The sequence below is a fragment of the Notolepis coatsorum genome (genome assembly GCF_963971535.1).
Source record: "Notolepis coatsorum genome assembly, chromosome: 17".
NCBI classification, from domain to species: Eukaryota; Metazoa; Chordata; class Actinopteri; order Aulopiformes; family Paralepididae; genus Notolepis; species Notolepis coatsorum.
In genome coordinates, this window is record NC_140181.1 from 107,590,640 (window position 1) to 107,612,422 (window position 21,783).

The 21,783-nt window shown below is 42.8% G+C and overlaps 1 protein-coding gene across 1 annotated transcript in view; it reads left to right on the forward strand.

The window, feature by feature from the left end:
* Positions 1 to 5,619: 5,619 nt before the first annotated feature.
* Positions 5,620 to 21,783, forward strand: part of irf10 (interferon regulatory factor 10) — a gene marked incomplete at its 3' end in the record, with an annotated part of 52,264 nt that continues 36,100 nt past the window's right edge. The window contains exons 1-3 of the mRNA XM_084333620.1: positions 5,620 to 6,028; positions 17,415 to 17,616; positions 19,997 to 20,061. Coding sequence (XP_084189746.1) covers positions 5,870 to 6,028; positions 17,415 to 17,616; positions 19,997 to 20,061 — 426 coding nt within the window. The 5' untranslated portion in view covers positions 5,620 to 5,869. The remainder of the gene's footprint in view (positions 6,029 to 17,414; positions 17,617 to 19,996; positions 20,062 to 21,783) is intronic.

A 21,783-nucleotide genomic window follows, 5' to 3' on the forward strand; every position in this document is an offset into this window, starting at 1 on the left:
GATTGCTGACTTGACCAGCTGACTTGATTAAGACATTTTAAGTAATTTAGTAATATCTTTAAACTGAGACTTGATTGCTGACTTGACCAGCTGACTTGATTAAGGGGCGTGTTTAAAGCGGCCATTTTGTTTCCTTAAGTGCCCCATTAAAAGCTGCTTCCTGCTTAAAGACAGCACTTGTGTACTGAGTGTGATCTCAGAGCCCTGTCACTGCTTAAAAGCAGAACCTCAGCCTCTCCTGGAATCACTCAGTACTACATTCTGTTGTGGAAGGACAGCTCATTCACTGAGAGACTTACACTGCATCAGGGTAAGACATTTTAAGTCATTTAGTAATATCTTTAAACTGAGACTTGATTGCTGACTTGACCAGCTGACTTGATTAAGGGGCGTGTTTAAAGCGGCCATTTTGTTTCCTTAAGTGACCCATTAAAAGCTGCTTCCTGCTTAAAGACAGCACTTGTGTACTGAGTGTGATCTCAGAGCCCTGTCACTGCTTAAAAGCAGAACCTCAGCCTCTCCTGGAATCACTCTGTACTACATTCTGTTGTGGAAGGACAGCTCATTCACTGAGAGACTTACACTGCATCAGGGTAAGACATTTTAAGTCATTTAGTAATATCTTTAAACTGAGACTTGATTGCTGACTTGACCAGCTGACTTGATTAAGACATTTTAAGTCATTTAGTAATATCTTTAAACTGAGACTTGATTGCTGACTTGACCAGCTGACTTGATTAAGGGGCGTGTTTAAAGCGGCCATTTTGTTTCCTTAAGTGACCCATTAAGGGCCAGGTGTTAGAAAGCACTAATTAGTGATAGGGATTTAAAGGCCTGCTGGCTTAGCGTCAGCGAAGCGTCGAGAAACGAAGAGGGACAAAGAGGAGTTTTCCTGGAGTTCTCTGCAGAGGGATCCAGGGATCCACCCAGTGCTAAGTACATCATAATCCTATCTTACACTCCACTCTGAAAAATCTCCCTTTCCCTCCCACTCTGCTATTTCTCTACTTCCTCCCTGCCACTCTTGACACCACAATGTGTCTCATATCCACAATCTGCTCCCCCAGAACAGATTCAACCCACCCACGGCAGTTTGCTAGCAACCCGGCTAATCTATCCTACCCTCCTACAGCCACTAATACACCTGTCACAGTACAGGGAGGCCTATGGAATTGTCAATCAGCAGTCAAGAAAGCTGACTTCATTACTGCCTACGCCCATAGTCAAAATCTGCAGCTCCTGGCTCTAACTGAGACCTGGATAACCCCCAATAACTCATCAACACCTGCAGCATTATCTACAAACTATAACTTCACTCACACACCTCGACCTTCCAGGCGGGGTGGAGGCACTGGCCTCATGACATCTCCTTCATGGACTACAAACGTAACACCCCTCCCAGCACTGTCACTCTCCTCTTTTGAATATCATGCAGTATCTGTCTCTAATCCTTTCAATCTCACCATTGTTACACTCTACCGCCCTCCAGGTCCGCTCGATCACTTCACAGATGAGCTGGACATGCTTCTAAGCTCCTTACCGGAAGATGGTACCCCTCTCCTTCTATTGGGCGACTTCAACCTGCCTGACTCATCTCAGTCAGTCATAGTAGTCTCCCTCCTACAATCATTTGACCTGACTCCCACTGCCATGCCTCCCACCCACAAAGCAGGCAACTCCTTGGATCTCATATTTTCACGTAACTCCAGCATCATTAACACCACGGTAACTCCCCTACATGTATCTGACCATTCCTTCATATCCTTCTCACTAACTCTCATGCTTAACCGAAAGGTCTTCACCCCAACTCAAACCGTCTCACTCAGACGCAACCTGCCCTCCCTATCCCCCTCCACCCTCTCCTCTGACATACTATCCACTCTACCTTTGAGTGACACCTTCTCTGCTCTCTCCACAGAGATGGCAACCTCCACCCTCCTCTCAGCCCTTGCAACCTCCTTCGACAAGCTCTGTCCCCTCGTTGAGAAACCTGCCCGCCGTTCCCCACCCAGTCCATGGCTGACAGATCCAGTGAGAGAACAAAGACAGGTCCTGAGAGCAGCTGAAAGGAAGTATAGAAAGTCACGCCTCACTGCTGACATCGACACATATCACAACCTCTTGTTAACATTCTCCAAAACCATTACTAATGCCAAAGCTTCTTTCTTTCACCATAGGATCGAGGCCTCTGCCAAGAATCTTCGCAAACTGCATGCTACCATGTCCTCCCTCCTCACTCCCCCCCCACCCCCCCCTCCCTCATCTTTCTCTGCCGAAGACTTTGCGATCTTCTTTGAGGAAAAAGTGGAGAACATCCGCAGCTCCTTCTCCCAACCCCCACCCATTCCAAATGCTGAATCGAGAACCTCATCCTTCACTCTGTCATCTTTCTCTCCCATTACAGAAGCCGAGACCCTGACACTGGTAACGTCGAACCGTCCGACTACATGCCAGCTGGACCGGCTACCTTCCCCACTCCTCCAGTCCATAGCACCGGACATCCTCCCATTCCTAACTGCAACCATCAACTCCTCACTCAACTCGGGGGTGGTCCCCACCTCCCTAAAACAAGCCAGAGTCACGCCCCTCATAAAAAAACCATCCCTGAACCCTACCGTCATAGGCAACTACCGTCCTGTCTCTCTTCTCTCCTTCCTTTCTAAAACACTTGAACGTGCTGTATCCAACCAACTTACTGCTTATCTCTTACAGAATGACCTCCTAGACCCTAATCAGTCAGGCTTCAGGACTGGTCACTCCACAGAGACAGCCCTCATTGCGGTCACAGAGGCACTTCACTTAGCAAAAGCGAAAGGCCTCTCCTCTGTCCTGATTCTCCTAGATCTATCTGCAGCCTTCGACACAGTCAACCACCAGATCCTCCTCGCGGCCCTCGCAGGAATGGGAGTGGCTGGCTCTGCGCTGACATGGTTGTCATCATACCTCAATGACCGCTCCTACCAAGTGTCATGGAGAGGGACCCTGTCGGCCACCCGCCCCCTGCGGACGGGTGTCCCCCAGGGCTCGGTTTTAGGACCCCTTCTCTTCTCCCTCTACACTAAATCACTGGGTAACATTATCACGTCTCATGGCTTCTCCTACCACTGTTATGCCGACGATACTCAACTCTTCCTCTCCTTCCCTCCCTCAGATATCCACGTCTCTGAGCGGATCTCGGCCTGTCTGTCCGACATCTCCGCCTGGATGACGACCAACCACCTCAAACTGAACCTAAGCAAAACAGAATTGCTCCACCTGCCGGCCAAATCCTCCCCCCTGACCGACCTTTCCATCACAGTCGAGAATGCAGCTGTGACCGCGTCCCCGACCGCCAAGAACCTTGGTGTTGTCCTCGACGACCAGTTGAACTTCTCTGCTCACATCGCAGCGACAACCAGAACCTGCCGATTCCTCCTGAGCAACGTCAGAAGGATACGCCCCTTCCTGACAAAAGAAGCCACCCAACTCCTCGTCCAATCAACAGTCATCTCCCGCCTCGACTACTGCAACGCACTGCTCGCTGGCCTCCCGGCCACTGCCACTAAGCCTCTTCAACTCATTCAGAACGCAGCGGCCCGCCTGATCTCAAACCTACCGAAGTCGGCCCATGTCACCCCACTTCTTAGGGACCTGCACTGGCTCCCCATTGCTGCACGAATCCGCTTCAAGGCCCTTGACCTAGCATACCGTGCGGCAAAGGGAACTGCTCCCGCCTACCTCCGGTCAATGGTCTCTAACTACACACCCTCAAGACCCCTACGCTCTGCATCTTCTGGCCGCCTCAGACCTACTCCTATCCAAGCTCCGGGAGGGTCATCAAAGAGAAGTCGCCTATTCTCAGTCCTTGCCCCACAATGGTGGAATGAACTACCCACCCCAGTTAGGACAGCCGAAACACGTCCAATCTTTCGCCGTCGACTAAAGACTCACTTCTTCAACCATTATCTGAATTAAAAAAAAAAAAAAAAAAAAAAAAATCTAACCCTAACTAACCATACTGTCATGCACTTGTCCTAATAAACTAACCTACACTGTAGCACTCAACACTTTGATGAACATTGTTACTCAGCTGATAGAGTTGTGCTCTTCCTGATGGCTTGTCGTACAGAACTTGTAAGTCGCTTTGGATAAAAGCGTCAGCTAAATGACTAAATGTAAAATGTAAATGTAAATGTAGTAGTAGTAGTAGTAGTAGTAGTAGTAGTAGTATAGTAGTAGTAGTAGTAGTAGTAGTAGTAGTAGTAGTAGTAGTAGTAGTAGTAGTAGTAGTAGTAGTAGTAGTAGTATCATCATCATCATCATCCTCATCAGATATAATGTGTTTACTGATTATTCTTTTTTTTATTAAAGGTAAAACTTTTTTTTTCTTTTTTTAATAAGTGGTCTATATGTTAATAATAGCATTACATGTTGACAGCCATCACTGATATAGAGTGTCTGGTCAGTAACATGGGTCTCCCAGTCCCTCCACTCTGCAGTAAACAGTCATCACTGATATAGAGTGTCTGGTCAGTAACATGGGTCTCCCAGTCCCTCCACTCTGCAGTAAACAGTCATCACTGATATAGAGTGTCTGGTCAGTAACACGGGTCTCCCAGTCCCTCCACTCTGCAGTAAACAGTCATCACTGATATAGTGTGTCTGGTCAGTAACATGGGTCTCTCAGTCCCTCTGCTCTGCAGTAAACAGCCATCACTGATATAGAGTGTCTGGTCAGTAACATGGGTCTCCCAGTCCCTCCACTCTGCAGTAAACAGCCATCACTGATATAGAGTGTCTGGTCAGTAACATGGGTCTCCCAGTCCCTCCACTCTGCAGTAAACAGCCATCACTGATATAGAGTGTCTGGTCAGTAACATGGGTCTCCCAGTCCCTCCGCTCTGCAGTAAACAGCCATCACTGATATAGAGTGTCTGGTCAGTAACATGTGTATCCCAGTCTTCTTTCTGGTACCCCATTCCCACTTTATCGAATCAGGAGAGAGAACTCAACACTGCACTAAAAAATAAGACAAAAATTTGAAATAAAAACTATCATTTTAAGCAAATGTGGCCTTGAAACAAGTTAACGAACCTATAGTGCAGTAAGCAAATTTGGCTTGGCAAGATTTGTTGAAATAAGTTGGATAAAGTGGGAACAGGATATATACACCAGACATGTTATTTTGTTTACTGCAGAGCAGAGGGACTGGTAGACCCATGTTACTGACCAGACACTATCAGTGATGGATGGTTGTTGGAATGTAGAGCTTTTTAACACATATTTTAACACAAAATAACACGTACAGCACCTTTAACTAATAATATAGTAATTATTATTCATAAAAGTTAATTATAAATATAGTCATTTATTTTTGTCAAGGTTTTGGTTTATATCTCACTAGTATTCTGTAATGGCCTTTTTGTATACACCGCCTATGTATTAGATTTACAATTAACTTACATTTATCTACGGTAGGCTACTTTCCCTTCTCGTGCCTTCTTTGCCAAATTGCATAACCAGACAGAGAGCCTCACGCAGGAAGGAAACCGAAAGTATGAAGCACTTTTAAACTTTCATTTTCGGTTCCAAAGGCGCTCCTCCTGACTTCAGACTTCAGACGTTTAGGTTATAACTCGTTGTGCTTTTGGTGAGCTATCTCCCTGTATCATTTATCGGGAAAATATTCGCCATTATAGGCATTCTTTTTGGATAGTTGGTTTATAAATAATGTCAATGTTAATGTTAATCATTTATTGAACGTTAAATATTTTTTCCCGGCTGAATAAGGGGACGACGACGTGATGAAATTGTGCTCGTGGCACTATGCGCCTAAATTCAGCAGTGTGACCATTTCTTGACCGATACTTGGAAAGTAAACGCGGTGGAGATGGAACGCAAGATGCGTCTGAGAGAGTGGCTGGTGGCGCAGGTCCACGGCGGCCGGTACGCGGGGCTCCGCTGGGAGGAGGACGGCGTGTTCAGGATCCCGTGGAAGCACGCGTCCAAACAGGACTACAGGCAGAGCGAGGACGCGGCTCTCTTTAAGGTCAGGGCGCGTTATACAACAACTGGCCCCTTTCGTGACTGTGATGCACCGAGTGAATCCACAGTCACTTGCTCGTCAATAGGAAACCAACCTAGATTTACCCTGAAGGACTGGTTCTGGCCGAACCGTTCGTTATACAAGTATCACAGAGAAATTACAAAGGTGCTCACGACTGCACGAGGGTTTCGGACAAAAATACGGGATGGTTTGAAAGCTCGGCGTTGCTAATAAACATTTTAAATATATTTTATAAACTGCTCAAAACGGCATTATTTCCGGCGTTGGGTGCCTGCCTGGTACGCCTGCGCTGTGATCACCCAACGCCGGAAATAATGCCGTTTTGAGCAGTTTATAAAAAAATATTTAAAATGTTTATTAGCAACGCCGAGCTTTCAAACCATCCCGTATCTCTGTCCGAAACCGCCGTGCCGTGTAACTGTGAGCACCGTTGTAATTTCTCTGTGATTCTTGTATAACGAACGGTTCGGCCAGAACCAGTCCTTCAGGGTAAATCTAGGTTGGTTTCCCATTGAGGAGCAGGTGACCGTGGATTCACTCGGTGCATCAGTCACGAAAGGGGCCAGGGCGCGTTATATACCGTGACATGTAAGCCATTACCACCAGTCACGTAACGTAAGGTGTGGGAAATAACTAAGTATTTAGTATTTAGCCTTTTTTCTTCTTACTTTCTGACTTGCATATTTACATGAGGTAATAACTTATTTACTCTTTTACTATAGGCCGACTATTTTTTTTTTTTCTTTTTTTTTAACAACTTTTTCCTCATTATTGCTTGAAATGTACTATTATATATTGGTATTCTTGTGAAGCACTTTATGATTTGATGTTAATAGACAATACATTATAATATTAAATAACAGTTTAGTACAATCGTTTACAAATAATAATTCATGCTAATCCATACCTCATTTTTGCATTTTGCATTTTGTACCTCATTGGTTGCATTTTGTACTTCAATTTATACTTTAGTTTGTATATTGTATATTTTGTATAATGTTTAAGACTGTATTCTTAGAACCAGGCATTTCACTATAATGTACATGTACGTTATATGATATGATATGATATTTGCATTTATAATGCAAAAAATGTGTTCATGTTTATTTAATAAACATGATTAAAACAATCAGGGGCAGCACATAACACTCTGTGACAGTCAATGTGTCCATTCCACTGACCTCTGACCTCTGACTCTGTTCTCTGGTCCTTCTGGTGAAATGCTTACTCAGCAGGATCTGCCAAGAAATACATTCCATACGACACTGTGTAACATAGTGAGTGAGTAACCTTTTGAGACGTTTTCGGTTGCGATTTCTCTGGCCCCCCTTTTATTTCCTCTCAGCAACTGTCCACTGCAACAGGAAATACAAAGAGGCCTATTTTACAGAAAGTTACCGTTGTCAAGTTTCAAGTTTCAAGTTTGTTTATTATTTGTCACAACAAAATACAGAATACTTTATGATGAAAAGCTTGTTTCTGTATGAGCCCCTGAGAGTGTGCTACATACAGTAGGAAAAAAGTTATTAAGAAGTAAGTAAAAAGTAAGTAAAGGAATGTTCAGTCAATATACATTATATACAATAAGAGTAAAATGAGTAACAGTGAGGTACAATGCAGAAATGAGATGAGGTACAAAACTTAGGGTAGTGTGCAAATGAGGTATGAATGTAGTGCAAATCTCTTTAATAATAGATAAATATAAAGTGTGTTAAAGTGTCTAAAGTGAGTAAAGTGAGTGTCAAGTTATGGCCCTCATTTATCAACAATTCTTAGAAAGTGTTCTATCTTTGTTCTTGAGCACATAATTTAGAATGTGTGTACGCACAAAAAAACTGGATTTATCACACGTGCGTACACAGGTCGTACGCACACCTGTCTTGATAAATATCACTTTGATCCTACGCTGCAGCTCGTGCATGGTTTTACGTATTTGCATATAGCACCGCCCTAATTAACCATATACGGTAATGGAACACCCCCATGAAATGTGGAAAAGTGGACTAAGCCGAGGGAAGCGTGTTATGGAGAATTATACAACGGCATGCAAATTTCTCGATTCTGATTGGCTGAAACAGTCCATTTACACGTATGTATTGCGAACAGTCCACGCTTGCTGGCCCAGGACCCGCCCACAACCGAATCACATCACATCAATCCGCCGGATCACAAGATGGTGGACAATAATCTTTACAAATGGATATGTTGATAGCGACTAAACGACTAAATATCAAGCGATTCTGTCACAGCGAATGTCTTAGTGCTTTAAACAATGTTGGATGATGTAATTGATGGGTCTTGAATCATTGTGTAACAAAAGAAAAATCGCGGATTGATTGATTGATTAATTTGCAATTTCTTTTTCAATTTCTTTTTCCTTTCGACTGTCAGCACTGGCTCTAGTCTCCACCCACCGCCACACACCCCCCCCCCACACACACACACACACACACACACACACACACACACGCACGCACGCGCACACACACACGCACGCACGCACGCACGCACACACACACACACACACACACACACACACTCCTGTCTGCAACGCGGGGGATAGTCAGACTGAGAGAGAGCTGGGTGCTGCGCTGTTCTAAGTGAGCATGGCCTATTGAGTTGATTGATTGATTGATTGCTAATTTTATTACTGTACGCTTGGTTTCCAACTGGTTAAGTTTAGGCCCTCTACAGTAGGTTTAAAAAAATAAATAAAAAAATAGGGCGAAGAAAACTTTTTTTTCCTATAGGGCAAAGAAAACGTTTTAATTTGTTTTACCTACTTTCTATAGAAGCATCTAAGAATGAAGTTCTATAGAAAGTAGGTCTGCATCCCCTTAACAATTGTGTGTATTGAGCCGTACTGTATTGTACCCATTCTGCATCTGGTAATAAAATTTTCAATCAATCATTCCAATAATACACAGTTGGATGTGTTAGTTGGTTGGATGCACTTCCGAGCTGCTTCCACATGAGGCAACTTCTCTCAATCATTCCAATAATACACAGTTGGATGTGTTAGTTGGTTGGATGCACTTCCGAGCTGCTTCCACATGAGGCAACTTCTCTCAATCATTCCAATAATACACAGTTGGATGTGTTAGTTGGTTGGATGCACTTCCGAGCTGCTTCCACATGGAGGCAAATTGTCTTTTTTGTAGTTGTGGGAAGTACTTTTTCTGGCGGATGGTTTTTTCAATAAATCTTCGATTAATGTGTGTTTATTGTATAGCAATAAGGTTGGATGAATGTGGCAGTTGTATAAAAGCTTTACACCACTTGCAGTCGTGATTTGTGAACAATAAACCATGCCTAGGGGGGTCTAACGACCCTCGGCTGCGCCTCGGGCCTAACAACCACCCCTAGGCATGGTTTATTGTTCACAAACCACTCCTGCGCGTGATGTAATGCTTAAATACGCAGGCTGACAGACATGTACACGTACCGTGATGTCGGATATGATATCTATTAACTTAAAGACCATATTAACTAATAAAGACTGTGCTGGAATATTGATTGATTGATTGATTGAAAAGTTTATTAACAGATTGCAGAATGGGTACAGTACAGTACATCTCAATACATACAATTGTTAAGGGGATGCAGACCAGAGAAAGACTTTCGTCTTGTTTCCACCAGGGTCCCCCATTTTCAATTCATCATAACATATATGACATACATGACATACAGATAGACAGTACTGCTACATCTATACATTTATGACATATCAGATTTGCAAATACAGTACTGTTTGTGATACAAAAGTGTCCAGAAAAGGAGTGTATATACATTTGGCGTAGAAACTGTACATTGGAGGAGGTTGGTGGGGTGGGGTTGGGTGAGGGCTGTACATTGGAGGTGGGGGGGGGGGGGGGGGGGGTTGGGTAGGGGACACACACACATTTTACACTGTACATTGGAATATTGACAAAGCCTTACTTGGTCATTTTCTGTACAACTAGGTTAGGACATTTGTAGGGGCCAGTTTCGAATTGCAGTCTCACGTAGGTGTTTTTTGAGAGTGTTTTTGAAGGTGGGTAGTGATTCACATTCCTTTACAGCTTTAGGCAGGGCGTTCCACATTGATGTGGCATAATTGCGAAACGTGTTTAGTCCCTTGTTTGAGCCGAATCTGGGTTTTACATGATTTGTGGAGCTCCCTCTGGTGTTGTGATCGTGGTATTCACTGACCTTTGGGAAGTATTTTGACATGTACATGGGTACCTTGGTCGCGTAGTGTATCTTGTAGACCAGGCCCATTGCAAGTTGCTGTACTCTGTCGTCTACTCTAAGCCATCCTAGGTTGTCAAAGTGGGCAGGGGTGAGGTGGGTTCTAGGAGTCAGGTCAAGTAGTAGTCTGACTAGCTTGTTTTGAGATGTTTGTAATTTGTTTTTTAGTGCCTTTGAGGTGCTTTGGTACCATGAGGTGCAAGCATAGTCGTAGTACCCTTGAATGAGTGCTCCTGCTAGAGTCTTCAGGGTATTCTTGTTTACCAGAGAGGAGATCCGGTACAAGAATCGCGTTCGTTGGTTGACTTTTTTTATTACATTGGATGCCATTTTGTCACAGGAAAGATTAGCCTCTAGGATGGAACCCAGGTAGGTAATTTCATCTTTCCTTGTGATAATATTGTCACCCACTGTAACCGAGAAGCCGTCGGTCTTGCTGAGTTTGTTATTTGAACCGAAGAGAATGGACTCTGTTTTGCCCATGTGTAATGATAGTTTGTTGTCGGCGAGCCATATGCAGATTTTGCCTAGTTCCGAGCTGAGGGCTTTTTCAACCTGATATATGACTGCCTTTTTCCGTTTTGTTCGATTAATACCCAGGGATTAAAGTTCTCCTCAATTTTATTCCAAATCGCGACGGATTTTCCGTAAATTTTCTACCTGCTGCATATGATTTGTAGATGCATACAATCTATTTAGATGTCGGTATTGGGTAGCCTATATAAACAATAATACAAGAGCATATACAAGAACAATGAATCTCACTGCCATGTATGATGTAGCCCAGTGGTCACCAACCTTTTTAAGCCCAAGATCACTTTTCTTTTTTTTTGGTGAAGGCAAGATCTACCTATTGAAGCGTTGAGAGAAAAAGACAGCCAAGATTGTACTTTAAACTAAATGACTTTTATTTGCCTGTATTCTAATTACATGCAATGCTTTGGTCCAACATTAAAACGTCAAAGTAGAACTATTATGTACTTTCTCAGTCAGTGCTAAGTGCAGTCATCTTATGCAGCATCACTTTTCACATCAAAACAAAAGTAGAACTGTAATGTGGACTTTCTCATATTATTAACATTGACAAACATATTTACAATTAGCATTTTATAAAGTAGAACTGTAATGTGTACTTTCTCAGTCAGTGCTAAGTGCAGTCAGTGCTAAGTGCAGCATCACTTTTCACATCAGAACAAAAGTAGAACTGTAATGTGGACTTTCTCATATTATTAACATTGACAAACATATTTACAATTAGCATTTTATAAAGTAGAACTGTAATGTGTACTTTCTCAGTCAGTGCTAAGTGCAGCATCACTTTTCACACCAAAACAAAAGTAGAACTGTAATGTGTACTTTCTCAGTCAGTGCTAAGTGCAGTCAGTGCCAAGTGCAGCATCACTTTTCACACCAAAACAAAAGTAGAACTGTAATGTTTACTTTCTCAGTCAGTGCTAAGTGCAGTCAGTGCTAAGTGCAGTCAGTGCTAAGTGCAGCATCATTTTCACATCAAAACAAAAGTAGAACTGTATGTGTACTTTCTCAGTCAGTGCTAAGTGCAGCATCACTTTTCACATCAAAACAAAAGTAGAACTGTAATGTGGACTCTCAGGGTAAGATACATTTTTTTTTTATTTTATTTTTTTTATTTAAAATTTTCATGGAAAGATCTACAGGGACAGTCTCAAAGATCGACCAGTCGATCAAGATCGACGGGTTGGTGACCACTGATGTAGCCTATACGCCATGTAGGGCTGGGCGATATGGCCTCTAAATGATATCGCGATATATTTTGGCTATTTGGCGATTTTGGCTATTTGGCGATATCGCAATATTTTTACATTTCCTCTAAAGCACTTTAAAAAAAAACAGTCACGCCAACATGATGATTCTAGTAGTCCCTGCAACATATGTCTGCATTAAACCATTCTTTATTTATACTGTACTGTAGTCATTAGTGTGAGGTTTTGTCCGCTGCTCACCTACTCTCTCTGTTCCTTTAAGCCTACTGTTAAGGAATTCCCTTCTCACTCACCTCACTAGCCCCCACCCTCGCGTTCGTTACTCTCGTTTGCTCTCAGCGGCCACACCTTGGACTACCTGTCATTGTGTGTTTGATTGGTCTTGTGCCGAACACACACTTTTAGTTTCAAGTATCAATTACCTTCACGCACCTGTGGTGCATTCTAATTAGTTCCCCTGTGGGCTTTAAGTACCTGGCTCTTCCCCTCTGTTGGTCGTCGGGTCGTGCCGTAACATGCCGTTTCATTCGGTATCATATTCTCTATCACCAGGGCCCCGTTCCTTGTACCTGGATAACTGAGTTAGCCGGATAACTTTAACTGGATAACTGAGTTAGCCGGACTTTCCGGTTCCCCGTACGTGGATTTTCCAAATCACCATGACAACAGATCCAAAAGTTTGAGCCTGGTCGAAAGCAGAGTTTAAGTTCAAGTTAGCCTGAACCATCGCCACGCCCCCGCAAAGAAGTGACAGCCCGTTTCCTGAAACTATTCCCACAGTCTACGATCTGCATTATACCATTCTGAATTACGTTTTTGTGCTCCATTCTTCCAGAGGGGGCTTTTGAAATGTAAAATAGACCCAAAATGCTGATACTAAATTCACTTTGTCCTAAATAATGCACGTTATATATACCGTGGCGCTCGCTCGTGCGATGTACACATTATGTGGTTATTTTAATTGTAACTGGGATTAAGATGTCTGATGAGATGCGCTGTTTGACGGATTTGAGAAATTGAATGAGCCGTTGACGTCACATTAATGAATGAGGATAAAGAGATAAACTTCATTCAAAACAAAGGATATTCTAAACACGGGTCTCTCGTTCATTAATGTATAAACAATGAATTTATCCCATCTGGCACAGTGGTGCAGCGGTAGTGCTCAAGCCTGCCAACCCAGCGACCGGGGTTCAAAACCCGGTGTTTCCAATATGATTTTTTTGAATATAATATTAATGATTATACGCCAAAGTAGCCTGGTTTTAAGTTAAAATATTATAAATCTACATGCATTGAGGATGTCATTCTTTATATAGCTCTCAACGTGCACCAAATTGAATTATTCCTATATTGCAAAAAGAAGGAAAAGACTAGGGTCTCGAACCCCGGTCGTCTGCGTGATAGTCAAAACAACAACCCGTTAGACCACATTGGAGATAAGTTAAAGATCGACTATACATCAATCAATGGGTAAGAGAGCCGTATCGTAATTCTGTATAAGTTTAACTAATTATTTTCGCTAGCAAGATCTCATTTGATTATTCAATCCAGCAGGCAAGTTTAAAGAAATATAATCTGATTGATTGAGGTAATGAGGGACTTAAAATTAGGCTATAGATAACGCATTTAACTTGTCGGCGAGGCGATTGAGCCGTATTGCAATCTGTCAATAAAGTTTTAAATCAATTAATCAATCAATGCCGTTAGAGAATCAGGATCTCTGCCATCGATACGTGCTGGCTTTTCGCCTGAAGCGGCCGCGCGCATTTAGCCTGAGTCGCAAGTCTGGCTTGAGTTAACGAGACTGAATCCACCTTCGAGGAACAGGAAAATCCCGGCTTCGAACATCGGGTTAACTGAAGCTGGATAATGACATCTTGATCGACTTAGTTGAACCAGGTACAAGAAACAGGGCCCAGGACTCCTTCGGGAGGCCTCTGTCTGTTTATGCTGTTTTCATCTCCGGCGTGACATGCGCTCCAGCCTTCGCCTCCTGTCGCCGTTGCCTGAGGTAGACACTGGACTGCGCTCTCTAGACTTCCACGGGAGGCTTCCCAGTGTTCCACTTCAGACCCCCGCGCAGCAGACGTCCTGACGCTCATCCAGACCTCCGAGCCTGGCGCGCTCTTCCGCGCAGACGCACCGCCAGATGCGCCCTCCGTACCGGCGCGCACTCCAACCAGGCGCGCATCCAGACCTCCATGCAGCAGATGCGCTCTTCACTCCAGGCGCGCATCCAGACCTCCACGCAGCAGATGCGCTCTTCACTCCAGGCGCGCATCCAGACCTCCACGCAGCAGATGCGCTCTTCACTCCAGGCGCGCATCCAGACCTCCACGCAGCAGATGCGCGCTTCACTCCAGGCGTGCACCCCTCAGACCTCCGCGCCTGATGCGCATTTCGTACCGGCGCGTACTCCAAGCAGTCGCGCACCACTCAGACCTCCGCTTGGACAACCGGTTCCCCGGTGGCGACGCTCTCGCCCCGTTCTGTTCCAACGCTCTTTACGCACAACGCCTGGGTGAGTTTTTTATGACTGTCTTTGATCCAATTCCGTTTTTCGTGTGTTTATAAGACACTGAAGATTTCCAGCTTTTTATCAGACAGTCACTCACCCAGCGTTTTAGCCTTTTTTGGATTGTTTTCATTGGGATAATATTTTGGCCTTTACATCGCCTCACTGTGTGTTTTCACACCGAAGATATTTATCACGTGGTTTTGTGTTTGGGACGTTGACTCACTGTGTGTTTACACACCGAAGATATTCATCACGTGGATTTGTGTTTGGGACGTTTACTCACAGTGTGTATATACACCGAAGATTCTCTCACTTGGATAACTCTGTTTTTGGTTACAAGTCACCTCTCCTGTCACCTGCTCTGTTCCAACTGCACTGAGTTAACCCTCTCCCTCTCTCCCTCTCGGTTCCGTTTACCCACCTCGGAGATCTGCCGAGAGAAGTCTGCAGAGCGGCTCTGATGTTCCCACCTGCTTCCCCAGACTACCATCCCGGGAGAGGCTGCAGAGCAGCAACTTCATTAATGCTTTTTTCCTAGGCCTTACCCTGTTTTCTCTGTCCTAGTATGCAGCTCCAGCCCTCGCCCTGTTCCAAGGCCTTACCCTGGTTTTCCCTAGTCCTCCTAGTCCTCCCTATCTAGTCCTCCCAGTCCTCCCTGTCCCCAGCCCGCCTCCGCGGGCCTCTGTCCCTGTCTCCCCTCTCTAGTCCTCCTAGTCCTCCCTGTCCAGTTCCTCCTAGTTCCTCCCAGTTCCTGCCTTGTCCCTTGCCCCGGCCCTGTTTTCCTTTAGCCTTCCCTTTGCCTTCCCCTTAGCCAGCTCGCCTCTTAAAGGCACTGGGCCTTTCCCTTTTCTTGTTTATCCAGTATTGGTGTTCTCCCTTAAAGGGACAGTGCCTTTTTTCTGATTGTTTTCAATAAATGCCCGTTCTTGGCTTACTCTCATACCTGTCTTGTGTTGTGCGATTGGGGTCGGTTACAAACCATAACACATTAGTGGTTTCTATTAGAACATTTTATTTTGCAAAAGGGGTAAATCTTCCACTACTGTAGGGGATCTGATTCACTGTCAGTATCGACAGACTGCAAGTAGGCAGACAACTCTGTTTCAACCCGCTCTCTCTGTGATGTGGCAGCAGAGGGCGCCGTTGCCCTTTTGATTGGATATGGGTTGCTCTCCATTGTTTACTTTTTTTGTCATACGGGATCGCTTTTGAAAATGAAGAAGCCAGAGTAATTTGCATCTGGGCTGGTTGCTTTGACTTTAGTGTGGGGCCAGCCTGGGACATGCAGAGTTTCACGCACTCTTCATTTTGTAGTGGGTGTATTTTTAAATGGTGGAACAAATTGGTGGTACTGCTACCTTTTGTGGTAACGGGTTTGCTCTGCTGCATATTTTGCAGGTAACCGTTGTTTGTTCAACATCTTCCTTGCGGTAACCAAACCAACGCCAGACGACAGATCCAGTACTGTTCTTTTTTGGAACCAGTTCATCCGCCTCGGCAGTGGCACCTCCATCTTCCATTGTCGTTTCGGAATAAATAAAATAAATAACTCGCTAAACTCTTCTTTCCTCATTCCCCGTTTCCTCCAAACAACATGTGCACTGAGCCGCTGACTTGGCACCGCCTCTCTGTCTCTGTGTGTGTGTGTGTGTGTGACGTAGAGTGGGCGGGCCGCGGGTGTGTGAGAGAGAGGGAAGCAGGAGTCTGCACTCTGCAGCGCTTTTCGAGGAAAGCACTGCGAGTGTCTCTCGGCCGCGGGCGGCGCCATATAAACTAATACTCGATGTTCGCGATATAGTACCGTACTACATCTCGGGTAGAACAATCCGCGATACATCGAGTATACTCGATATATCGCCCACCCCTAACGCCATGTGTAGCCTGCCTATATGTGATCAATACAAACTTGCACTTGAATTCCATCATGTCTGGAATCCCTTTCTATTCACATAACTGCATTTGTGATGGAGCTTTGACAGCTACATGGGTGGTACAGTAACAGCTATTGCTCGATCCATCTACAATATCACGATGGACCGTGCCATGTATAGCCTGCCTATGTGATCAATAAAAACGCGAACTTGAATCCCATCATCATATTCATATGTTGTGTCTGTCCACTATGTTTATTACTTTGTTATTCCCCCCCCCCCTATCTATGTAAAGCGACCTTGGGTCTCTTGAAAGGCGCTATATAAAATGAAGCTATTATTATTATTGTTATTATTATTATTATCACGTCTGTGCGCGGAGCTCACAAAAAAAAAAAAAATACTGTCTTTTACTTTTAGTCTCAGTGAAGTTTCAACGGAGGTATCTATTCTAACCAACAAATTGAAGTAGAAAGCATTTCGTTGTGGCCAATCTTATTTGGAAACATGACACAAAATAATAGTATGTCGCTTTTTATTTGAAACAATATTTAATCGCGTTTGGAGGTGGGTGTTCTGCGTCTGCCCCCCCCCCCCCCGTGCCAAACAAGCAGGCCAACCTCTTGTTCGTGCGTGAGCCCGTTATAATTACACTACTGCCGCTATTTTACAATGAACTATAATGAATTACGGGTCATATGTTGAACACGCCAGTGTTGGAAGTAATGCACGGAAGCTTATTTCCGCGTTGCAGAAATGCAGGCTTCATATTCTACCACCGGGGGCGTACGCATGCTCCGAGCTGTGCGTAGATATACGCACAAAGTCAAGCACAAGTTCAATTTGATAAGTCCCACACTTTGCTTAGAAATGATCGTACGCAGGGGTTACGCACATATCTGTGCGTACGCAACGTTGATAAATGAGGGCCAATTAATGTCTCTAGGAGTGCTTTAAATGCCCAAACCCTGAAAGCGTGTGTGACCTTTAACCTCCCCCGCCAGGCCTGGGCTATGTACAAGGGGAAGTACCGGGAGGGGCAGGGCCGGGACGACCCCACCGTGTGGAAGACCCGGCTCCGCTGTGCCCTCAACAAGAGCACGGACTTCCAGGAGGTCCCCGAACGCAGCCAGCAGGACATCGCAGAGCCCTACAAGGTCTACCGGGTCCTGGGACACGCCACTCCAGACCAGCCGGCGGCAGCTGGTAAACAATATGAATTATTATTATTGGACAGAAGGGTGAAGCGGATGGACTTGAATCTGGTATCTAGCAATATTATTATTATTATTATTCATGGTCATATTATCATTATTATTATTATTATTATTATTATTATTATTATTATTATTATTATTATTATTATTATTATTATTATTATTATTATTATCATAATTATGCTAATGATTATTATTATTATTATTATTATTATTATTATTATTATTATTATTATTATTATTATTATTATTATTATTATTATTATTGTTATCATAATTATGGTAATGATTATTATTATTATATTATTATTATTATTATTATTATTATTATTATTATTATTATTATTATTATTATTATTATTATTATTATTATTATTATTATTATTATTATTATTATTATTATTATTATTATATGGTATGAAGCTGTAAGGTGCACTTGAGCTGACCATTATGTTAAAATAAATATGAAGTTTGGAAGGGGGCAGGAAACATACGTTTTCTATAATATAATAATAATATATGGTATGAAGCTGTAAGGTGCACTTGAGCTGACATTATGTTAAAATAAATATGAAGTTTGGAAGGGGGCAGGAAACATACGTTTTCTTCATCCTGCTCCTTTTCGGCCAGCGGGTGTATCATGTTAAAAAAAGATGTTGGTGATATTGTGCAAAGATGAACTGTACCCCCATGTACGAAACAAAATAAAATGAATGAATGAATGAATGAAAGAAGGAGATGATGAGATAAGATGGATGGGGGGGGTACAGTATGGCATGGTAATAGTAGAAAGACATAAATATAGGCAATACAATTATAATAAAGATAAGCAGTGTAAACAATGTATTAACTCTGAATATAAGAATTAGTGCTGTCAAACGATTAAAATATTAACTCGATTAATCGCATGATTGTCCATAGTAACTCGCGATTAAATCGCAAATTATTACAGATCTTTTTATTATTTATATTTTATCAACATGCCCTAAAAACAGAACCTCTATTCATTATCAATTCTACGAGTCAGCACATAAATAACAATATAACTAAAAATAATAATATTAAAACATGAATAAAGTGTGCATGAAATAATAGGGGAAAGAAAACGTTAGGAACTTGTTACATTCACACACACAAGGGCTGATTAATCACACACCCCCCTCTCTCCCTCACACACACACTCTCCCAGCTCTTTTTCTCTTTTGCCCCTTCCTCATCTCTCTCACCCCCCTCTCTCTCTATATCTCACACACACACACACACACACACACACACACACACACACACACACACACACACACACACACACACACACACACACACACACACACACACACACACACTTCAGAAACAAACATAGTATCAATGAGAGCATCAATAATACACCTGAGTGAAGTCTAGTAAATTTTTTTTTTTTTTTTTTAGTTAATCTTGAGTTAAAAAAATTAGTGGCATTAATAGAATCGGGAGTTAACGCGATATTAACGCGATATATTTGACAGCCTTAATAAGAATATGAGAAAGTAGGCAGTGTAATCAAAGGTGCAGATCAGAGGGTCTGTATGCCCTATCAGTTATATTATACAGAACTATTAAGAATTAGAATCTGAATACTATTTGAATGATATACTATGAGTTAGGGCTGTCCCCGACTAAGGATTTGGATGGTCGACTATGATTGGCCAAAATTTGCCGTTAGTCGACTATTGGTCGACAAAATTTTTTTATTTTATTTTTTATTTTATTTAAATTTTTAAATTTTAAATGTTTTTATCATTCCATTTGGGCTGTGGGGGGTGCTTAATGTCTGAAGGAGTCGACTGAAGGCTTCTTGTCCTCTGCAAAAGCATGCAATTGGTCCACTGATGGATACATCTTGATATTTGTCTAGTCTAGTGTGTTCATTAGACGGGGGAAATCCTCTTTCAGTGCCTCTGTGCCTGTTTTCTTAGGCAGTTAGCCTCTGGTATGCGTGCCATTAGCGTCAGCCACGTTTCTAGGCCTCTTTTCTTTTGGAAAGAATGATAAAAAAAAAATAAAATAAAAAACGTATAAATATCTTTTTTAAATTCTTTTTAATATATTCGACTAAGAGGTTGGCCAGTCGACTACGGCTCCTTTCGACCGATTAGTCGACTAATCGACTAATAGGGGTCAGCCCTACTATGAGTAAATACAGTATACACAGGGGCAGTATACGCAAAGGTACCCTAACTGGCATGATATGCGACATACATTATACATTTGTATAATGTCCTTTATTTGATTATTATTATTTTTTTTACTTATTTGATTTTATTTGATGATCCCGATGTGACTGTCACACAATAGATACACAGCTCCCCCCTCCCCCCTCTCTCTTCACACAGAGAGGATCATCCAAGCTACCAGGTCCATTCTCCCTGCAGGAGGCCCCGACCTCCTGAAACCACAGGTATGATAACACTTAATATTCTACCTCAACTACTGCATCACTGAGCACAGAGTGACAGTTACCATCTTCCTGGACTTTTACTTTTAAAACCACACTGTTCAATATTACACTTAATGTAGACTTCTGCAGACTTCTGTATATTTGTACTGTATATTTTATTCTATTCTTATTCTTAGGCAATTTGTTTAGTTATTCTTATTCGTGACTTTGTTCTGTCTAAATGTCTAATGTGAGCGATTTAGTGTCAAATTTCCCTCGGGATAATTAAATTATTTCTATTCTATTCTATTCTAACTAGCCGACAGTCTTATCTTTTAACAGGGCTACAGTTGGCTGGGTCCTCATAGACCTTGACAATGAGTGAACTCTGAAGTGACGTGCAGATAAGTGTCGAACTGAAACAGAAAGCACAGAACACAGACAGCTGAAGTTAGACGTGACAGTAGCCCGCATGGCGTGTGTTTGTAGGCTACTTCCATCTACAGATCAGAATGACTAATATTTCATTTAATTTCAAACCTTTATTTAAACTCGAAAGGCAACTGAGGTTTCCCTCATTTATAGTCATGTCGAGTGTACATACAGAAATAATAAAAAACGAACAAAAAAACAACATGTAAAATCACACAGCATGTAAAATCATAACAATAAGACAACAAGGCGAGGCAAAAAGCAAGGATAACAAATCAATTAAAACACATACAACTTGATTGACAAAGGTTGGAGATCAGCGTTGTACTGTAAACTCTGCAACAGAGGGGAGAATCTCAAGCTTTAAGGTCTGTTGGAGTTCAACAGTTAACGTTCAAGTTTACTACTAGCTTTAACCCTTTCACTACCACACTACAGACGGTTAACCCTTTCACTACCACACTACAGACGGTTAACCCTTTCACTACCACACTACAGACGGTTAACCCTTTCACTACCACACTACAGACGGGTTTGGTAGTGAAAGGTTAACCTGTAGTTATTGAAATTATTTTATTGGGAAAACCACATTGAGATACAGTATCTCGTTTTCGAGAGGGTCCCACATTTTGTGCAATGTAATACAGAACACATAACACACAACAACAAAAAAAAATAAAAAAAATAAAGGACACATACAAAAACACAACAGAACAAGTACACATTATAAGAGGATATGTCTCATTATAAGAGGATAAGAGGATATGTCTCAATCTCCATCATAATAGGCCCACTCCACGGCAGTCACATGACGGTGCCACCACAGGGCAGGGCAAACAAATATGCTTACCCCGCGATGACACCGCCAGGCAGCTGCCGCGAGAAAGGCCCAACAAAACATTCAAAGGGTTAGTAGAATACAGGATGTAATAAATATTGAGCTCCAGGACTGACAGGAGAAGAGGAGCAATCAACCTGCCCAACGAGCGCCCCAAATCAACCAATCAACCCCCTGCCAAAAAATAGGAGTAGAGCCAACTAGCTAACCCGTAACACCCGCATAAAGGACGGCTGTGCCCCACGTCCCCTCACCAGCGCAGGAGCCCCACCAAGGAAGCATGTACACTTGACCATAAAATTAGAACATAAAGCGTTTTTAAAGAGGTAAAATGAAGATATGGATCGAATGGTCACCGGAAGGCGTTGAACATGAAAGATTTCTTGGCCATTGCTTTTGAAAATGGAGAAACTGTGAAAAAATACTGTACAGAGTGTCTTAGACGATAAGTGCAAGAAAAAGGGACCATCGAC